This window comes from Pteronotus mesoamericanus, unplaced genomic scaffold (genome assembly GCF_021234165.1).
Source record: "Pteronotus mesoamericanus isolate MK-2021 breed Mesoamerican mustached bat unplaced genomic scaffold, CSHL_Meso_final contig_24, whole genome shotgun sequence".
NCBI classification, from domain to species: domain Eukaryota; kingdom Metazoa; phylum Chordata; class Mammalia; order Chiroptera; family Mormoopidae; genus Pteronotus; species Pteronotus mesoamericanus.
Genome location: NW_026555100.1, coordinates 25,640,230 through 25,658,843, shown reverse-complemented (window position 1 = coordinate 25,658,843; position 18,614 = coordinate 25,640,230). Strand labels below are relative to the sequence as shown.

The 18,614-nt window shown below is 40.9% G+C and overlaps 1 protein-coding gene across 1 annotated transcript in view; it reads right to left on the bottom strand.

The window, feature by feature from the left end:
• STAMBPL1 (STAM binding protein like 1) overlaps positions 1-18,614 on the bottom strand; it is a 47,361-nt gene that overhangs the window by 9,214 nt on the left and 19,533 nt on the right. The window contains exons 2-6 of the mRNA XM_054572462.1: positions 11,241-11,323; positions 6,993-7,210; positions 4,977-5,052; positions 3,143-3,238; positions 774-1,134 (exon numbers count right to left, since the gene is read on the bottom strand). Of these exons, the coding sequence (XP_054428437.1) occupies positions 774-1,134; positions 3,143-3,238; positions 4,977-5,052; positions 6,993-7,210; positions 11,241-11,270 (781 nt within the window). The 5' untranslated portion in view covers positions 11,271-11,323. The remainder of the gene's footprint in view (positions 1-773; positions 1,135-3,142; positions 3,239-4,976; positions 5,053-6,992; positions 7,211-11,240; positions 11,324-18,614) is intronic.

Below are 18,614 nucleotides of genomic sequence, written 5' to 3'. Positions count from 1 at the left end.
TATACTGTTAAGCACAAAGGCTGCATCAGCTACCTCTCATATCCTATAAGACACAAGATGAATGTTCTTTATTGTGTTTCCCATGTTACTTATATCTTTATGAAAATTGGTGATAGTTAAGTAAATAGATGATGTTTTCAAAAATAATTGGCAGTAATTTATTAAATGGTTGCCTATCATGATTTTTTAAAAATAAATGGAAACACAAACTCCACCTGACAGTGTCTGCCAGAAAGAATTCCCTTTAAGCCTGAAAACTTGTACTAAGCAGCACTAACTGTTGTGAGAAACACATAATCCGCCTGAGGGTTAACTACCCCTGTGCAGGTCTTCCTGGCCCCAGGATATGCTAGCCATTTAAATTCAAATTGCCAAGCAAAGTTCTGGACAAGCAAGTTTCTCAATATAGTCTTTCATCTCCAGTATAAGTGTTTAAGATTCATGTTTCTCGGTTTAAATGCATCAAAGAAAAAAATAAGCTTGGAATTCTAGCCTTTTAAAATCTCTGCACCATAACCAAATACAGTCCCGTTTATTAGAGTCTCTGCTCTATCAGGGGCAAATCATGAAATCGTGTCTCCTGAATTTTCAGGCTACATATAGTACAAGCCATATGGTATAGAAAGATTAGCTCTATCTACATGTACATATCATGGAGAGGGGTCCTATTACAATTGATAATGAAATGAGGACCACCCCCCTCAAGATGTTCCAGAAATACGGCTCCACTGGAAGAGATTCAATGTCCCACAGGGACGTATTTCATCACTTACTCTGAACAGCACTTAGAGTAGCAGCTGGCTTTAAGGCCCTGTTGACCGGAGGAGAGTGGCTAGTATAATTGGTTACATCACTTTTATGTGGTTGATCCGCAAATACATTCAGCAAGGAATTGTTTTGGTGGGTGGGGAAGCAGGACAAAGCATTCCCATCAATCTGGTCGCACAGCCCTGGGGTTTCCTGGCTTCGCATCTGACCTCGGGCTAATTCTTGCTTTTTCAGTTGATCTTCAAAAAACAGAAACTGTTCCGTTTCTAGCTGTTGCTGGCGCATCTGAGCGATCCGCTTCCTTTCTGCCTCTATCAATCGCTGATGTTCCCAGTTTTTGAGAAATTCGGCTTTACCCAGTTTGTTCTGCCAAAATGTGGTTGCCAGAACAAAAGGTTAGTTTCCAAGGCAAGAACATCAAATGGGGATTAGACACATTCAATCTTCCAGCAGACAGAGACACAGCTAGATCCACTGATGTGCCCGTGGGGCATTCATGTGACAGTGAGGAAAATATATAGTGTGGAGGCAAAAGCCCCTTAACCTGATTTGGGCAGTAGTTCTAAATCCACTCATATTTTACCAGAGATAGGCCATGACAATCAAGTTCGCTCCATTCCCCTGCACTTTCAAATACTAGAAAATCAAGGTCAGGACAGTCTGCTCAGCCTGACCGACCAAACCATGTGGAACAAAATACCTCATAAAATGCGCTGTCCAATATTGTCGCCTCTAGCCATAGCGGCTATTTAAATTTAAATATATTAAAAGTAAATGAATTTTAATCTTCATTCTGGTCCTCAATCCCGCTAGCCACATTTGAAGTACCGTGTGGCCTGTGGCTCCCATATCAGGGAGTGCCACATGGGACGTCCCCATTATCCCAGGCAGGTCTATTGGCCAGTGCTGCCCTAGAGCCCCTTGCATTTGGCTCTAGAACTCATACTGCTGCAACTGGGTGGAGAAGGCGGATCACCAAGGAACAGTTCTCAAAATGGGTCCAGTCGTCTCTAGTACAACCAACCAGGACTTTCGTTAAAAATGAAGATTCCTAAGCTCCTCGGTTTTATAGCCAGGCATTACTAGGCAAGAAAACATAAATTTTTAATAAGCTCTCCAAATGATTTTATGAAAACTAGGCTTTGAGAGCTACTGTGAGGTGGTGGTGGAGGGGGGAGGGGCAAGCTTCCAGCGGCACATGCATGCCTACATGGTCATCCAGGGTCCTATTAGAGGGCAAATTCTGCATTTCTAACAAGCTCCCAGGTAATACTGGTGCGGCCTGCCTGTAGCAAGGGCTTACCAGTGTGTCTGCTCATCTCTCCTGGGCATAAAGGCTGCCGCGCTACCTCCCCTAAGATTTCTACATGTCATACACATGGGAGGCTACTACTGCGGCCTGCGAAGTAACTGGTATTGCCAAAGGCCGACCATGCAGCAGCTGCTGGGGCTGTTCCGCCAAGGGATTCCTGAGGGGACATCCAGATCCACTGCTGAATATGGAAGGGAGACGTAACCGGCCTTTTCTCTCCCTTGCTGTTGCTTTGTCTGAGCCTCCAGAATCATTTTTCTCTTTCACAGTTCACAGCAAATCATCAATATCCACACTTGAGGGAATCTTCTGATTTCAACATTTCCTCTGTCACTTTGTCAGAACACTTCACTCAAACCTGACTTTTGGCTAGGCCTGGGGAAGTAAAGCTCGGTGACTATGTTCAGGGTTAACTGAAGTCAATAAAAGTGACAACTTCCAGAGCACATAAACACAAAAAGCAAAACAACCTTATAATAAAGCTGAAAACATTAAGAATGAATGCTTTAAACCTGAGTATCTATACACTGGCCAATTTCTTCTTTCAAATGCCTTTCAGTCTCTTATTATGATCATCTTCACTCTTTATTTAATAAGAATCCAGAAACCATCAACCCTGGGTGACATGATCACATTTCACTCATATAATTATCATTCTACCTCGATGAAATATTGACTGTGATATGTAAGAATCAAATTCACATTTCCAAAGCCCACAAATTAGATTCATCAGAAACCATATACTGTTCTCCCTACCTCCTACTACCTCCACCTGGCTCAGGGTTACATTGGCAAGAGCTGGTCAAAAAGCTCTGGAAATCATCGTAGGAAATCTATTTTCTAATGCATCACTTTATCAGATGTTGTAGGGAAATAAAAACACCACATCTTTTGTGCAAGTGCTTAACCTGACATCAACATGAATTTTTTATTGGTGTTACATCACTGCATCTTTAATTTTTAATTTAAATGCATATGACACTTTAAAAACTCACATGAAAATGAAGTTCAAAAATATACTGCACAGAAAAATCATGAAATAAATGTATCAATTGAACTTACTTTGCCTTGCATATATTCTTGGTATTCTATGTTATATTTCTTTAAAAGGTCCTTTTTCAATTCATCTGTCCTTGGAAATGCAATCTCCTTCAGTTTCTTTTAAAAATATGCATACATATTGATTAGTGGGATTTTCAGTATAGTCTTTCATATCATCAGCTGAGAAAGAAAAACAGCTGGAATGCATATTAGAAATCAAGACACAAATAACCAAAGATGATGGAAAAAGAAATCTCTCTTTTCTAGTACTCCAAAATATAACTTCTCAGGAGAGAAAAGAAGAAATTATCCCCTTTGAAATGCTTATCTGCATTTTGTTTATAGGTACCCCATTTTTAGGTAATGGGTTTGTAACTGCACATTCCACAGTATATTAATGATACGTTGTCATAGTTAGAAGTGACACCAGAGAACATGGTAGATGAGGACTGCTACATTTGACAAATTATAAAATGTACTCAGAAACTTTTCATAAAAATATAGATTCCCAGGCCTACCTAATTGCAGATTTACTAACTCAACCTCTCTATTGGAAGGGAAGGGGGTGGGGAATCTGGATCTCAAACAACTTCCCGGTGATTCGCAATGGCTGAGAAATCTGATATAGTCCAAGCACAATCACCCTCCTCCATCTTTTTAGAGATGAGGAAACAAAGGCCTAGAGAAATAAAAAGGCTCGTCCAGCATCATACAACTAGATAGTGGTCCCATTATGACTAGAATACAAATCTCCTGGCTTTAGCCAGGCCCTTCCACTAAAACTTCTGTTCTCTTAATCTTTTGTTATCCATCTATCCATCCATCCATTTATTCAACAAGCATAAACAAAGAAAATGTTCATGCGTTTGGAGGATTTTTTCTACAAGTGAAAACATGAGTAACCCTGCACCAGGGTAAATGAGTTACATCGGCAGCCTGAGACTTTTATTTCCTATACAGAACTCCCTGAGGTTGAATGAACAAGAGAATTGAGGGAAAAAGCTACACAAAGGCATGGAAATGAATGACCCTTCAGATACGTGTGTATAGAAATTTTTTAAAAATGCAGACAACCATTTGACAAAATTTGAGTTCTGATTAAAGGCAGCCTTAGGCCCTACGTAACTGGTAAGAGAGCCTTTATTCCCTTAATGACAAAATACCTTTTGAGAGTTATTTAAAATTTCATGCTGTGACTAGCTTTGTATATACTGTTATCTTTCTTCATGGAAGATCAACTTAAACCACTTAAGACCAATGCATAAAAAACATTTTTTAAATGTTATTTAAAAGGATACAGTCTCAGCTAATGATATTTGAAAGTATGTATGTTACAAATGTTGGTGAGGAATAAGTACATTTCAACAATCTTCCTTTTCCTTGAGAATAAATATTTCAGGCCACCCCACAAACATTGTATTATCTATTAGACCAGTAACTTAATAATCAACAGTGATTTTCAAATAGTTTTGGGGTTCAGGACTGCATGAAATAATTAAAACCAGCCAAAATGGTGGTTTCAAACAAGTATGGAGACATAGGTAGCCATTCTCTCAATCTCTGGGAGGAATGGTGAAATAAATCCTTCTTCACTCTGTGAAGTGACTGAGCACACTCTTGATCTCTGTCTTTACTTCCCCTTCCCTTGCCCCAGTTTCACTCAGACATCCCACACTGGCTCAGTAATGATGATTAAAGGTCTAAGAGGAAATCGAAACATCATGGCTAATGGACTAAATTTTCGTGCTTAATCACTCAAGAGGATGAGACAGAGGAGGAAAGGAAGGAGGTATGAACCAATAATGGATACTTGTGGGGCATTTGATCCCGCAGGGGAGAATCCACCCCACAATACCTTCATAATGTCCTGCTTTTCGGGTACTGCACATTGCTGGTAATCTCGATGGCTGGGAAGCTTTTCTACAAACAAGCTAGAGAAGGAGAAGTATGTCCTTAGCATGATATGGCAGAAAAAGCTCAATGATGTTTTCTTCTATGACAATGAGGCTCCTTTTCAAAAGGACATTTAAATAAGTTACTATTTCACCTATATTCATTTCATCTGCCTTTCCATCCAATGCTAGCACTGAGTGTGACTTTGGCATCACAGGGTAGTTAAACTCAGTAAACTAGGCACTGAGGTTACGAGGGTCAGGGTGCTCCCTAAACAGATGAAGCCACTTCAGTTGTCCTCAGGTCTTGGGTACTTAGTCCCACCACAGCACCATCTTACGTATGTGTGTAGCTGGCAACACAGAGAACCACATAAAAATGTAAGAGTTTGGAAAGATCAACCTAATTCCTTCTCACAACTGATAGACACTCAAAGACCACTGATGAATCAGTAGTGCCATGGTGTATATATCTTAACTGAAAATTTGTAACTAAGAGAAATGACAGCAGATATCCCTAGTGGATGAGGTGCTAGTTAGGAGTATTTTTTAATTGCCTTTTTAAGGAACAAGGGACAGGAGAAGTAAAGGGAAAGCCTTAGAGCAAACCGGGTGTACCACCTCCAGGTAAAGAGAAGAATAATGCTTCTACAAGATATCATTTCCATTGGATTTTCTTACTGATGTATCTCCAGCCTACAGAATAGTGTCCAGCTCACAATAACTGCTCAATAAATATTTGTTAAGTGAATGAATGACCCTTCACTGATAGATTGTGATGGCTATAAATACTATTTTTGATCAAATAATATGTTACCTTATAATTACCAGTGTTCTATTGTTTACAAAGCACACATGCATTCAGTTTCATCTATAGGGTATATTGGAATGGTATCTTAGCTCTCATTTCTCAAATAAGAAAATTAAGGCTTAAAGAGGCTACATAAATCATTACTTGCCTAAGTCTTTTTACATAGAACAAAGTCACAAACATTTTGAATTAAAGAGACCTCAGAGATAGTCATCCACAAGTCATTTGTAGATAAGTAACCGAGGACCATGGAAGTAAGTGAATTATAAATTATCACATGGTTAATGAGAGAAAAGAATTCAAATATTCTGATTAGTCAGTAATCACTTACGATTCCATTGGAATGTATGCAAAACTCGGGCAGAAAGTGAAAAAAATATTATCAATTGGTAACTTACACTAGTTACAAAATTAAAATTTTTGGAAAACATCGTATCAATGGCAATTGATAAATTCCAAGTTAATATTTATTGTTTAGCTTTCTAGAAACAATCGATTTTCCCAGGTAGGCCGAATATTGCCAACCACTGACTTTTCAAATGTTCTCAAGTTACATCCCTAAATGAACTAGTGAAATTAACAAGTGACTTTCAATTAAAAAAAAAAAGGTTTCGGCTTAGATTAAATTAATTATTGGTAACAGATCTTCCCAACCAGTAAGATGGTAAATTGATAAGGAAAATCCAAATCTCATTTCTGCTAAGTCAAACTAGGATATGTTACTAACAATACCTATCTAATGGGAAGTATGCTATTTTCACATGTCTGCTTTGAGGTAGCCAGTTTCCCTCAACATTTTGCAAGCTCCTGTATACACAGCATTATGACACAGCTAAATAAATTGCTTAAAAATAAAAAAATTACAACGTGAAACTGACAGCTGCAGTCTCTTCCTGAACCAGATCCCTACAACTGCCAAATCATCCCCCAGTTTCACCCCATCAAACATTTTTAAAATGTGAACGGCAAGTTCCAGGTGCTGCGGATGGAGCTGTAATATGGCGCCTGCTCTCATAAAGCTTACACATTGAATGAATTTTAAAACCTACACATTGAATGTTTGCAGGTTGTAAAATCGGTCTGAGCACGAAAACATTCCTGGCATGCAAACTGTCTCACCAAGATATCATGCCAATATTTTTCCAATTTTCTCATTACAAAGACTTACGTTATAAACTTATTATAAAGAACATAGGCGTTTTCCAAGTTTCCTTCTTCCAGATACACAGAGGCCATCCTCTCCATTTCTACCCCGGATCTGAAGTAGCGGCGCGGGGTGATATCTTCATTGATGGAGATATTGCATCCAAGCTTGCTTAGGGCTCGGACGCGCTCCTCCGGGCTGAGGGAAACATCTGTGTGGTCAGGCATGGCAGCTAACTTTTTCTGCAAAGCAGAATTTGAACCTCTGATTATAGGAAGAAATGAACCTGACTGAAATTATGGATGTATTATCTGTAATAAATACCTGGCATCAATATTTAAGGAAAGCTTTTCCTAAGAGTTAATAAGATTATAAAAGCAAAGTCTTTTTGCTTCAACATGTGATCTAAACACAGAAAGGCACAGATCTACAGAAAAAAAACCATATTTTTATTGAGGGGAGATCTCTTTCAGGGTTTAGAGTAAAATTATGTGGCAGTTCCTGGCATGCCAATATTTTACATCATATTAAGTAAAATATCACAGACTCTTTTTCCTCATGGATGTTTTTCCACCCTGGGCCATGTGAAGCAGACTAAGAGAGGGATTCTTGCCAGGGTAGGACTCATGTCATTCAACTCTGAAGGGTCTCTAAGAGAAGTTTGGATTCAAGTTTATCATAAGAATTCAACTCTCTTCCAGAATACACCTAATTTAATAAGAAGGTTTCAGCCCTGGCTGGGTAGCTCAGTTGGTTAGAGTATTGTTTGGATATGCTAATGTTTCGGGTTTGATCCCAGGTCAGGAAACATACAATCAACCCATGAATGCATAAATAAGTGGAACAACAAATCAATGTTTCTTTCTCTCTCTCTCTCTCTCTCTAAATATCAATCAATACTTTTTTTTTAAGAAGCTTTTAGGGCCTCCCTGCATCTTCACCAAGTGAACAAAACTCCACAGATAAGTCCTGGAGAATCCCTTTCAAGCATATGGACACTTCCCATTTTTTTAAGCATTAAAAAACCCGTAGAACTCCACATAATAGTAATTATACTAATTTATCCCTGACTGCAAAAATAGTGATAATAATTACTAAGATAAAGTCAGTGATATTAATAGATTTGTATTTTATTAATAAAAACAGCATCTGCACACATTTGGAAAAGCACAAGACATATACATTCAAGGTAATTATTCAATTAAAAAATCAGTGCTTCAGAAAGGCAAAAAAACTAACTTTTTCCGTGTGTGTTGTTGTTGCTTTTTTTCTGTGAAAGGCCATGCAGTAAATATTTTAGGCTTTGCAGGCCACATGGTCTCTGTCTCAGCTATTCCGCTCTGCTGGTGTGAAAGCAGCCACCATAATTAACAAAATGATCCTGGCTGTGATCCAAATTTTCATTTACAAGAATGAGCAGATGAATTTGACCCTCATATCATAGTGTGCTGACCCATGCTTTAGATACGTGCTTCTCAAAGTGTGGTCCCTGGACCAGCAGCAAGCGCATCAACTGAGCCTCTCAAAAAGGCAAATTCCTAACAGGCCTCACCTCCAATCAACAGACTCGATGTCTCCGGAGATTGGCTGGAAGTTTTAGCTGGCTTCCCAGAGGCACTACTGTCTTTTGATGCACGAAGAATGGAGTTAGCCCAGAACAAATACAACTTCCCAAGTCCCCCCTCAGGCTCTCAGAGTAGGTTGGCAGTCTGATTACAGTGTGGGCGGATCATTTGATTAAGGTCAGTAGAAAATTAAAACAAGAAATCAAGGTAGACATAATTTTAGTCTGGCCATAAATTACTGAACCAGCCTTCAGGGGCAGGGTGTAGTGAATTAGATACCTGCAGTTTTTCCAATGCCATCTGGTCTACTTTGGTGGTAATTTTATGGCAGATGGAACCCTAGAGATTTGGAATGACTCTAGGTTTAATATATAACCAGAGAGTCATAACCGTGTTTCTTAAGGCCCCAGGAGCTTAAAAGCAGGCCGTGCCTCCTGTACCTTCCATCACTTTTTGGACCGGGCCTATGGTAGTGTGGGTGAGTTTCTTCCTCCCCGTTGTGTTTTCCCGAAGGAAGCTCTCAGAGCCCCGGTTTCCCGCCCCCAAAGGTCTCCAGGTATCTCTCTCCTGTGACTGGTTAGGGAAGCCAGTTCAATTTAGACCAGAAGGGATAAGAAGACTTACCAGTCAGTCTCCCATGTTCTTGGGGTCCGAAGAACAAGGAATAAAGGGTACACTTGACTATGATCCTTCCCTGGCATCTTAAATCTATTTTCACTTGGTCCAGAATTCTGAAATCAGGGCGTTGTGACTGGCAGCAACACCAACCCTTGGACCTTCTCTAAGTGACTTCCTCTTAAATTAACATACGCTTCCTTCTATCCAACCCTGAGGTGCCGCTCTTCTAATTCTCTGGAAGACATTCTAATTCTAGAGACATTGTTGGAGGGCTTTTCCACATCAGAGGCAGGGATCAGAGCTTGCGAACTCCGAGGCTCAGGCCTGACTGTACACCATCTTTTCCAACTGGGAAGTCTCAGACACCGCAGCAACGTCTCCAAGTTTCCCCAGTCACAGTCCCCTGTAGAGCTCAACAGCGCTCAACAAAAATACTTTTATTCAACCATAGATAAATGCTTCAACAACATCAGAAAATGACTAGAAAAAAAAACCCTACGAAAATTAGGAGATTTTCTGAAGGGGGCTTCTAGCCTCCTGTATATATAAAAATAACCTGTCCATTTTTTATTACAATACAGTCCACACTAAGTTATATTTATTTGTGTACAAGTGTTTTTAGTTTCTTATGAACTCCTTGAAGGAAAGGAATAATTTTTCATTCATCCCTGCTGTTTAGTTGTGTTTAGCACATTCCTTACAGGGTAATTGATAATCGATAAATGTACCAAATAAATGAGAAAAAGAGAAAGGAAGCAACATGATTATAATTAGATTCTTTTTATTGGAAGATAAAAGATTTATCTTTCCTTTACTGAATAGTCCTATCCTTTCCAAATTTAAAATTAATTACAGAGAAAACTGGGAAATAGTCTAAACCTTCATCAATCTATGTTTCATTTGCATGCCAGGTTCTTCGATGAAAATACACAATTTCCAGAGGAAAAAGCTATAGTGTTCATTTTTACATTGACTGTCCACTAAAATTTTAATTATTCCTACACGTGTTCTAAAAAACCACAAAAGTCACTCTGTCAGGGTGATTCTTTCCTCCGCACGAGGAGAAATGGGGCAGCCTTATTAGTCCACAACATGAGGTTAGAGAGTGAAAAAGTTCCTACAATTCTCTCCCCTTCGATCACACTCTCAAAGCAACTGAGCTTTTGAGAAGGACATCCTTGAAAGAGAGACAACACTGGGTCCTAACCTATTTCAGAGGAAGCAGAGAAAGCACCAGATCCTCTCTCTCTTTTCGTTCAGGTGCTAAGCTTTGCGTGTCGAGGGAATTCAGTACACTGCTCTCAGGGCTGCCCGAAGGGCGGCCGTGAGGGGGCTGGGGAGCGTCAGGAGGAGGAGGGTAGTGGTAACGATAGCTTCCATTTATCAAGCCCCCTCGATAGGCTGAGAGCATTAAAAATTTTGTTTCCAATTGTCATAAGGCACAGAGTGCAAACACAGGACCATGGAGATTATGTAATGTGCCTATATTCTCACTCCAAGACTGATCTGGGGCGCAGAATAAGCTCATGTGATCCCAAGGTGCCTGTTATTTCCTCTCCAGCACATTGCTTCCTCTAAGAGTCAGCTAGAGATGCATGCACCGTGTTGGGCTGAAAGAGAAAAAGTGAAAAAAAACCCCAACAAACCCAAGAGTTTGAAGTATGCAGACATGTACACAAGACCCCAAAGCAACCTTTGGGTGTTAAATATAAAATGTTTTTCTCAGTCATTACCACAAGGGAGCCTCCAATTTTCACCTGTAATGAACCTGAGGCACACAGGGGAGGTAGACAGACCTGCTACAAAGTCAACTCTGAAATTCTTCTCTCCAGTGTTCTCCTAAAGGACTACGCTCCTGGACTCTAACAAGATAAGTCAACATTTCACACTCTTGTGGAAACAAGTTTATTTTTAACTCAAGCAAAAATGGCTTTATTAGTTACTTCCTCAAAGGAGAACACCACACAGATGAAAAACGACGAGCGTTAAGCTTCTCGAAGCAACTGCAATTGATTTCACGCTTGGTTTGTTTCTGTTCTCCTTTTTGGGTTTTCTAACCATGTGTAAAATATCAGTTGGTGCTACCTACCAGGGAATTCACAGTAAATGGCTGATCCATGGTGTCCTGTGTACAGAGTGAAGGTGGTCACTGTTTCTTCTCAATCACTTCATCTGTTTCAAAGACAAAAAATGCAGAGCTTGGGTTATTTTTTTTAAGAACCCCAGTCTCAAGTTGTAAGCCCCAGGGTTATTTGTGCCTCAGAAGAATATGAACAAATTGAAATAACTTTAATAATCTCTGGGGTTTTTTGTTGTTGTTGTTTGTTTGTTTTAGAGAGGCTATTGGAAATAACTTCCTGGAAATACAAAACTGCAGGTGGTTTTGGTTTCTTAAAAGCGGAGGTGTGATGAGAATTAATTATGGCCTAGCACCCAGAATGAATCTGCTGGGTGTTATCTTACTTAGAACTCTTTGCAAGGCTATTAAGTAGGATTACTGTCTTCAAAGTGAGAACGATCACAGTGATTAAGAGCGTGGACTCGAGAACCATGGACTCTAAGACCTGGAGTCAGTCTGGGCTAAAACGAAGCCCTCCCATCTCTGGGAGGTAGACTTCTAAGATGACTCTGACTCCTGCCCCTGGGTGTCCACAGGTTCGTGTACTCCCCTCCCCCTGAGTGTGGACAAGACCTGTAACTGGCATCTAATCCAGAGAATGGAACAAAGGTGATGGGATATTAATCTCATGATTATGTTGTATCATATGGCAAAGATGAATAGACTTCCAGTTGTATTATATGAAGGGTCCTAATCATCTGATGTTACTTTAATCAAAAGGCATAAGCCAGATATGATCACATGAGACATTTCAAGAAGGGAGACTCTCTCCTGCTAGTTTTGAGAAGACTTAGCCACCAAGAGTTCCACAGCTGTGGGAAATGAATCCTGCTGTAACCACGAAAGTTTGGAAGAGGACACCAAGCCTCAGATGAGATCTTTACTCTGGTCGACACCTCCCTTGCTGCCTTATGAGACCCCAAGCTGAAGAGCTAGCTTTCTGTTTCCTGAGTCCTGACCCACAAAACTGTGAGACAGTAAGTGTGTCGTCTTAAGCCATGAAGCTGGTAGTGATCTGTAAAGCGGCAACAGAAAACAAATACACTAATTGTGTGACTGCAGGTCTTTTTCTGTTTATCTGAAAAATGATAAATGCCATGTCATGTAGCTGTGAGAAGGATTAAATGAACATATAAAGCCCTTAGAGTAGTTCCCAGCACACAGTCAATAGTACATGAATGTTAGCTATTATTAGAAAATTTATTTTGCAGTTGAGGGGACTGAGGCTAAGATATGTTAAGTGAATGTACCCAAGTTCAAGCAGTCACTCAAATGTTAAGTCTCTCTCTTCTTTATGCTAACGTAGGTCAAGCTTCACGTCATCATTTCCCACTTCTTCCAAAATTATTTTTGCCTTTTTACTCCATTAATCACAGATGTGATGATGGATACATATCTTCTTAGGTCCTCATTTATAAATTATGGGGGTTAGGCTACATTCTTCCAAATTAGAACGGTCTGTGATTCTAGAAATTCCAGAAGTTGATCATTCAACCCGTCTGTGTTATTTCTTGGCCTGAATCCATGCCTGAAAAATCCTTAGAGGCAAGTCACCTGGCACGTTCTAGTGCTTCTCCTTCATCCTCTCCAGTGAACCCTGGAGATTTAAGCTTGCGGGCTGCAGAAATGCACAGGAAGAAAGTGGCCTGGAGAGAGTCACAGTCACAGTGGAGTTTAAGCCCCAAATTAATTCTGGCACCACTGACGGTAGGCAGTCCCCTTTGGGAAATTGACACTACTCGTTGAGAAGAAATAAAGCAGGAAAAAATAAAGACATTACAAGAGTTAAAGAAGCAGAACAAAGAGGCTTATGGGGAATTTGGAGCTGGGTGGAGAAAGAGAATGGAACAAAGAAATGCTAGTCATTGATTATGGTCTTGCAAAATCTTCTGGGGTTATTCAGATCTTTATACACACACCAAATCATTTAAAAAGTTGGAAACATTAGAACAGTGGTTCTTAAATTTTACTTTATCTAAAAATTACATAAACCTGGGGCTTTTTAAAGATGCAGAGTCCTGGTACTGACCCAAGAGGATTCTGAATCCATCAATTTTAAGCCCACCAATGTGCACTGAGTGTTAGGATGTGGCCTGGGTGATTTTGACGCATGAGGTTTCCAAACAATACTTCACAAGGTACTGCATCTGAGTATGTATCATGCAGGGTTCTTACTTGCAGACAAAGGCGTGGACTCCTGAGTTCAGAGGATAATGGAAAGATCACAATTTCCAGGAAGAACAGTGTATGCTGAGTGTAATTGAAAAATAATAACTTCTTAAAAATTTTTTTTCAGGAAGGCCAGAGAAATCAGGCTTGGAGACTCCCTACCCAGGAAGATCACCCCAAATCACACAGGAGCACCGGTCTGACAGTTTGGGGAGCCTGCATCTTCCACCAGCAACAGCTGCTGCTTCCGTAGAAAGCTTGTGGAGCTACCTCAGTTTCCTCATCTCACTAGTTTCCATTTCACAGTATGAGATGGAAATATATGACTGGCAGAGCCTAAGTCACATGGCTGCGGCCTGGCTGCAGGGATGGCTGAAAACGCAAACATATAGCACTTTCCACTTCCGCAGAAGGTGGTGGGATGTGCCAAGTGAGAAAAGGCAGATTCAGGGCCAGGTGGCCAAAAACAATGGCAAGTGTGCACGAAAAATCAAACAAACTTCTCTGTAATGCACTTCTAAATGTATGAAATATTTAATTTAATGTATCTTAAACACTGAAATTTATTAAATTGCTATAGATGGAAACCAATCACTATTAACTCCCACACATATATTTATTTATAATTCAGAAATAGACAGAAACAAACTCCCCTCAAATCTAAGATGAAAGAAGTTTATAGACTGGTTGGTCAACTTTCTGTTATCATTATTATTTTTACCATTAATTACTCCATGTCAGTGGCCCTGTCTTAATTCTTTTATTTTTAAATCACAAGTCCTAGCATTTATCAGATGCAATATATTACAATTACCAAAATCAACATAAACAAGTTATGTTCTCTTGATCAGTAGCTGTCAAAGTGTAGAAAAGGTTCCCAAGAGCCTATTAGAGGGTGGGTGAGGTCAATATTATTTTTATAATATTACTAAAACATCATTTGCTCCTTCTTTTTTTACCATCAATCTCTCACAATTGTATAGTAGAGATTCCTTGAGGTTTAAGTTCATGCAATGTTTAACTGAATATGTCTACAAATGTATGTTATAGTTTTTAATATGGTAAATATAAATAGATAAAATCCTCATAAACAAAGCTTTTCAGTGTCCTCAGTCATTTTTAATAGTGCAAAAGGGTCTGAAGACCAAAACTGCTGCTCCAGATCTACTATGCAAACCAACACACAAATCAAAACAAAACACAGCATGTTATGTCAATCTAACCAGAAATATAGTGTTCCGGAAGAATGTAAGTAGATATCAAGTGTCACCTTTCATTTGTGTCTGCTAAAATAATTAGAAAACTGAGGGTATAGTAAGAGGTACCTTTCCTCATACAACCTGACACCCACAGTAGCAAAAGCAGCGAACTGCTGTGTATTCTGCAATACTCATTTTCTTTTGCTAACATAAAAATATAATGTTTAGCTGATGCACAGCCATCCAGGTCACACCTACATTTTCCAGCCTCTCTTGGATTTAGGCATGACCATGTCACCAAGCTCTGGCCAATGGGGTATGAACTGAAGCACTGTGGTCAGAGTCTGGATCCTACCTTTTAAAGGAGTGAAGGCCTTTAATGGCCTTCTCTATCCACAAGCTGGAATGCTGCCGCAGAGGTGAGCCATCTTGAGTCACAAGGAGGAGCCACGGCAAAGCCAGAAGAGAAAAGGAGCAATGCCATTTGCTTACACTCAGACCATCATGACAGAGACAAATTTTTACCTTGTCTAACACTTAGCTTTTGTTTAGGCAGCTGGGCCTGTATCCTGACAAATGCAAAAGTTTAACCTAGAAAGGATGATTCAGTGTAGCCTGGGGAGACTCTTGCCAACACTGATGATGAAATACCCATCTCCCGCCATCCCACCTACCTGCCTAAGCACTCGGCCTGCGTGCTGCCTCCCGCCACACCTTTGGCCCAGGTGCAGGGAGAAGCAGACATAAACTACTTCCTCCTTTCCTCCCAGAGCTCACCTGAATCCTGCCCAACCTGTGAGATTCCACATACCCATGTAGAAGTTTCACACTTCTTTAGAATCAGTACCACACAATTCCTCAAATGCAGGAGATATTATAAGCTGTGGCCAAAGGCAACATTTGGTCATCATACATGTTTAATGTGGCTGTTACAGTAAATTTACAAATTTTAAGTTAGTCATCAACATTTAAAAACTGGGAGATTCATATAAAAGTTCAGATTGTAGCTTCCTCTTAAAAACATATTAGAGGATGTGGCACCACTGGGATGCAGTACCTGGTACATTTAATTATTATTATCTTTTATCCTGAGTTTAGAACAGCATCTGCTACTTGATAAAGGCTCAATATGTATTTGTCAAATGAATGAAGAAGCAATTTGAAAAAAATCTGTAGTATACTTTCCAGCACATCCCCAGGCATGTAATAGCAGCTTAGTAAATATTTGGCTCTAGATCTGTGCTAAAATATGTTCCATCAATGCAGCAGCCTTTAAGAACTTACAAGTAGCTCACTTAATTCTCTCAGTACAGGTCTATTCGCTAATTTAATCTCATAGTCACTCAACAAACATCAATTGAACACCTAGAATGAGCCAGGCATTGTTCTAGGTATGTGGAGCATGAATAAAATGGGCCAAGATTTCTGCCCTTGTGGCGTTTACCTTGTACTCGGGATAGACAGATTAATCATAAACCTTTTAAATTGCATAGTAAGTTAGAAAGTCATATGTCTGCTTGAGAAAAGAGTTGGGAGGAGAGTGGTGGGAAAAGAAATCGGAGAGGCAAGGAACGGAAGGAGGCCTTTCAGATTGCCATATGGACTTTCGCTTGTACTTGGAGTGAAATGGGGAGCTATTTAGGGTGTTGATCAAAGGCATGATGTCAATGGTATTGTAATTTACAAACAGACCTGTGGGTGTGCTGTTGGGAATAGACTATGAGGGCAAGGGAGGAAGCAGATTATCACTGGGGAGAGGTTACAGTGTCTTGGAGGGTGCAGGGAGGTGGTGACGATGTTAGGTAGGATAGACAGTAAACCAAGGCAGGGAGGAGGAGGGAGCCATGTCTCACCCACGACCCAATTCAGCAGTGCTGAGCCAGGTGTTCCGAACATCACAAGCAAAACTATGATAGTGTGGGAGGAGGAAGAGTCCTTGAAATCCTGCATGCTGGGAAAGGAAGCCTCTGCAGTGATTTCAGTAGCTTGAAAGAAAGCCTTTACTAGCTGGGAAAGAGAGCCTTTATAACTGTATATTAATCCCAAGGTCTGGAAGGGGGAGAAGAAGGGGTACCTAGAAGCTGGCTGAAGTATATAACTCCTGGAATCCCAAGAGTTGAGGTGCTCAGATTAGCTGGGTGCCTGCATGTAGCTTTTTGCTCAAGTGTATTTCATAAATAAACTTGCTATGTCATTTCCATAGTACATGTTGTCTCTCGCTTGAATTCTTCTCTTACGAGCAAGGCAAGAACCAAGAAGGGAGAGCCCCTTGATTTGGGTCTCCCCAGTAACAGCAGCAATGGATCAAGCAAGTAGAATGTCTAGTCTTCGCAGAGGAAATTGAAGGCGTTTTCATGTAAGTTCCTTACTTCTAGCAGGAGGGAAGGCAAACGGCTTAAGTGCCACAATGATAAGCAAATGGTACTTCAGGGAAGGAAGTAATCATGGAAGTTTAACAGCACAAGTGGCTGGCAGGACACTGGCAGGGCGGCTCCTCTAGCTCCTCACGCTTCAGCAGCTGTGGTGGGAAGACAAGCTAAGATGACTTCAAGTGCTCAAGACAAGATAAACACTGCAACTTGGAGGGTCAGAAATATACTGAAACAGGACACTGGGGGGAAAAAAGGGCAAAAGGAAAATACTCAGCATCAGGCACAAATAAAATATTGCAATTTGGAGACTTGATGGGCTCTGGGGCCCACGAGACAAAGGCAGCCTTTGGAGTCAGTCTGCGTGTGAGTCATAGGTCCAGCACCTGCTAGCCATCCTTACTAGAATCTGCCAGGCTCACTCACCCAGGCTCGCCACGGTCACACCTCACCACCCCAGAGTGGCTTACAACTAATTGCAAACACTCATCAGGGAAGCCTGATTTAATCTTGACCTTCTCCCTACTCTCCACCCCAAGTAGAGCCCACATTCCTGTGATGTGATAACATCTGAACTACAGCCTGGTGACACATTTAACCTGTCATGTACCCAGAGAGTTCTTTTTGCTTTGGAGCTCCTGTCTTCTTGCCCTTATCTCTAGCCTCTTTTCCTCACTGTAGCCCCCAAAGACATAACCGTTTTCTCCTTTAAATAACGTTTTAAACAGGAGGAGGGGAGTGATTGCTCCCTGTTAATCCTCACACACAAAGGCTTGGGGAACCAGGCACAGAAGAGGTATCAAAACTATATATTCACAATGAGCACACAGAGGACAACCCCTCTGTGTCCCATGGGTTTGGCTAACAAGTACCTCCTGGAACCAACTAAGCAGTTCCGACAGGGTACAGAGGGCATGTGGCAAATACGAGTGTCGTCCATGAGTGGCCTGGGAGAGGCTGGAACTCTCTCTAAAGTGACATTTCCCAGCTCTGACTTTATGAACTATGCTTTCACAGTTTACAGCCCAATAGCGGAATCGTTTTGATTTGGAGTCCCAATCTGACATCTCTCCATGCCTCAACTTCCACCAAGGAAATGTGGAAGAAAGCTCTGCAGTTCTACCCCTTAAAGCCAGCAGCACATAAAGCCAGGAGTGAATAGAGAGAAAAATATCTGACCTAGCCCAATGTTTACTCTGTGACCTTTTTAGCCTTAATTCCCTTAACTCTCCTTTTCTTCCTTTTTTTCTTAATACATTTTTGGTGGCTCAGTTCAGCATCCTGACCCACTTCCAGGCAGTGAACAACCTCCTTAGGGACTAAGCACTCAGAGCAGAGCCCGGAGCCGTCCCCCAGACGCACCGTCTTCTCCCTGGCACTGTTCCCCACCCCCAACCCTGCCCCCGCCCCGCCCCCGCCCCGCCCCCAAGTGCCGCAGTGAACTGGATAAGCAGGTGAGAGCGGCCAAAGACCCAAAGACCACGTGCCACCTCCTGGAGTCTCCTTTCTAATTGACCAACCAGCAGCCTTTCTTTCTCCCACTGGGTCAGAGTTCATGTTTTCCAGGAAGAACCTGGTACAATGTACTTAGCTGGAAATAAATAAAG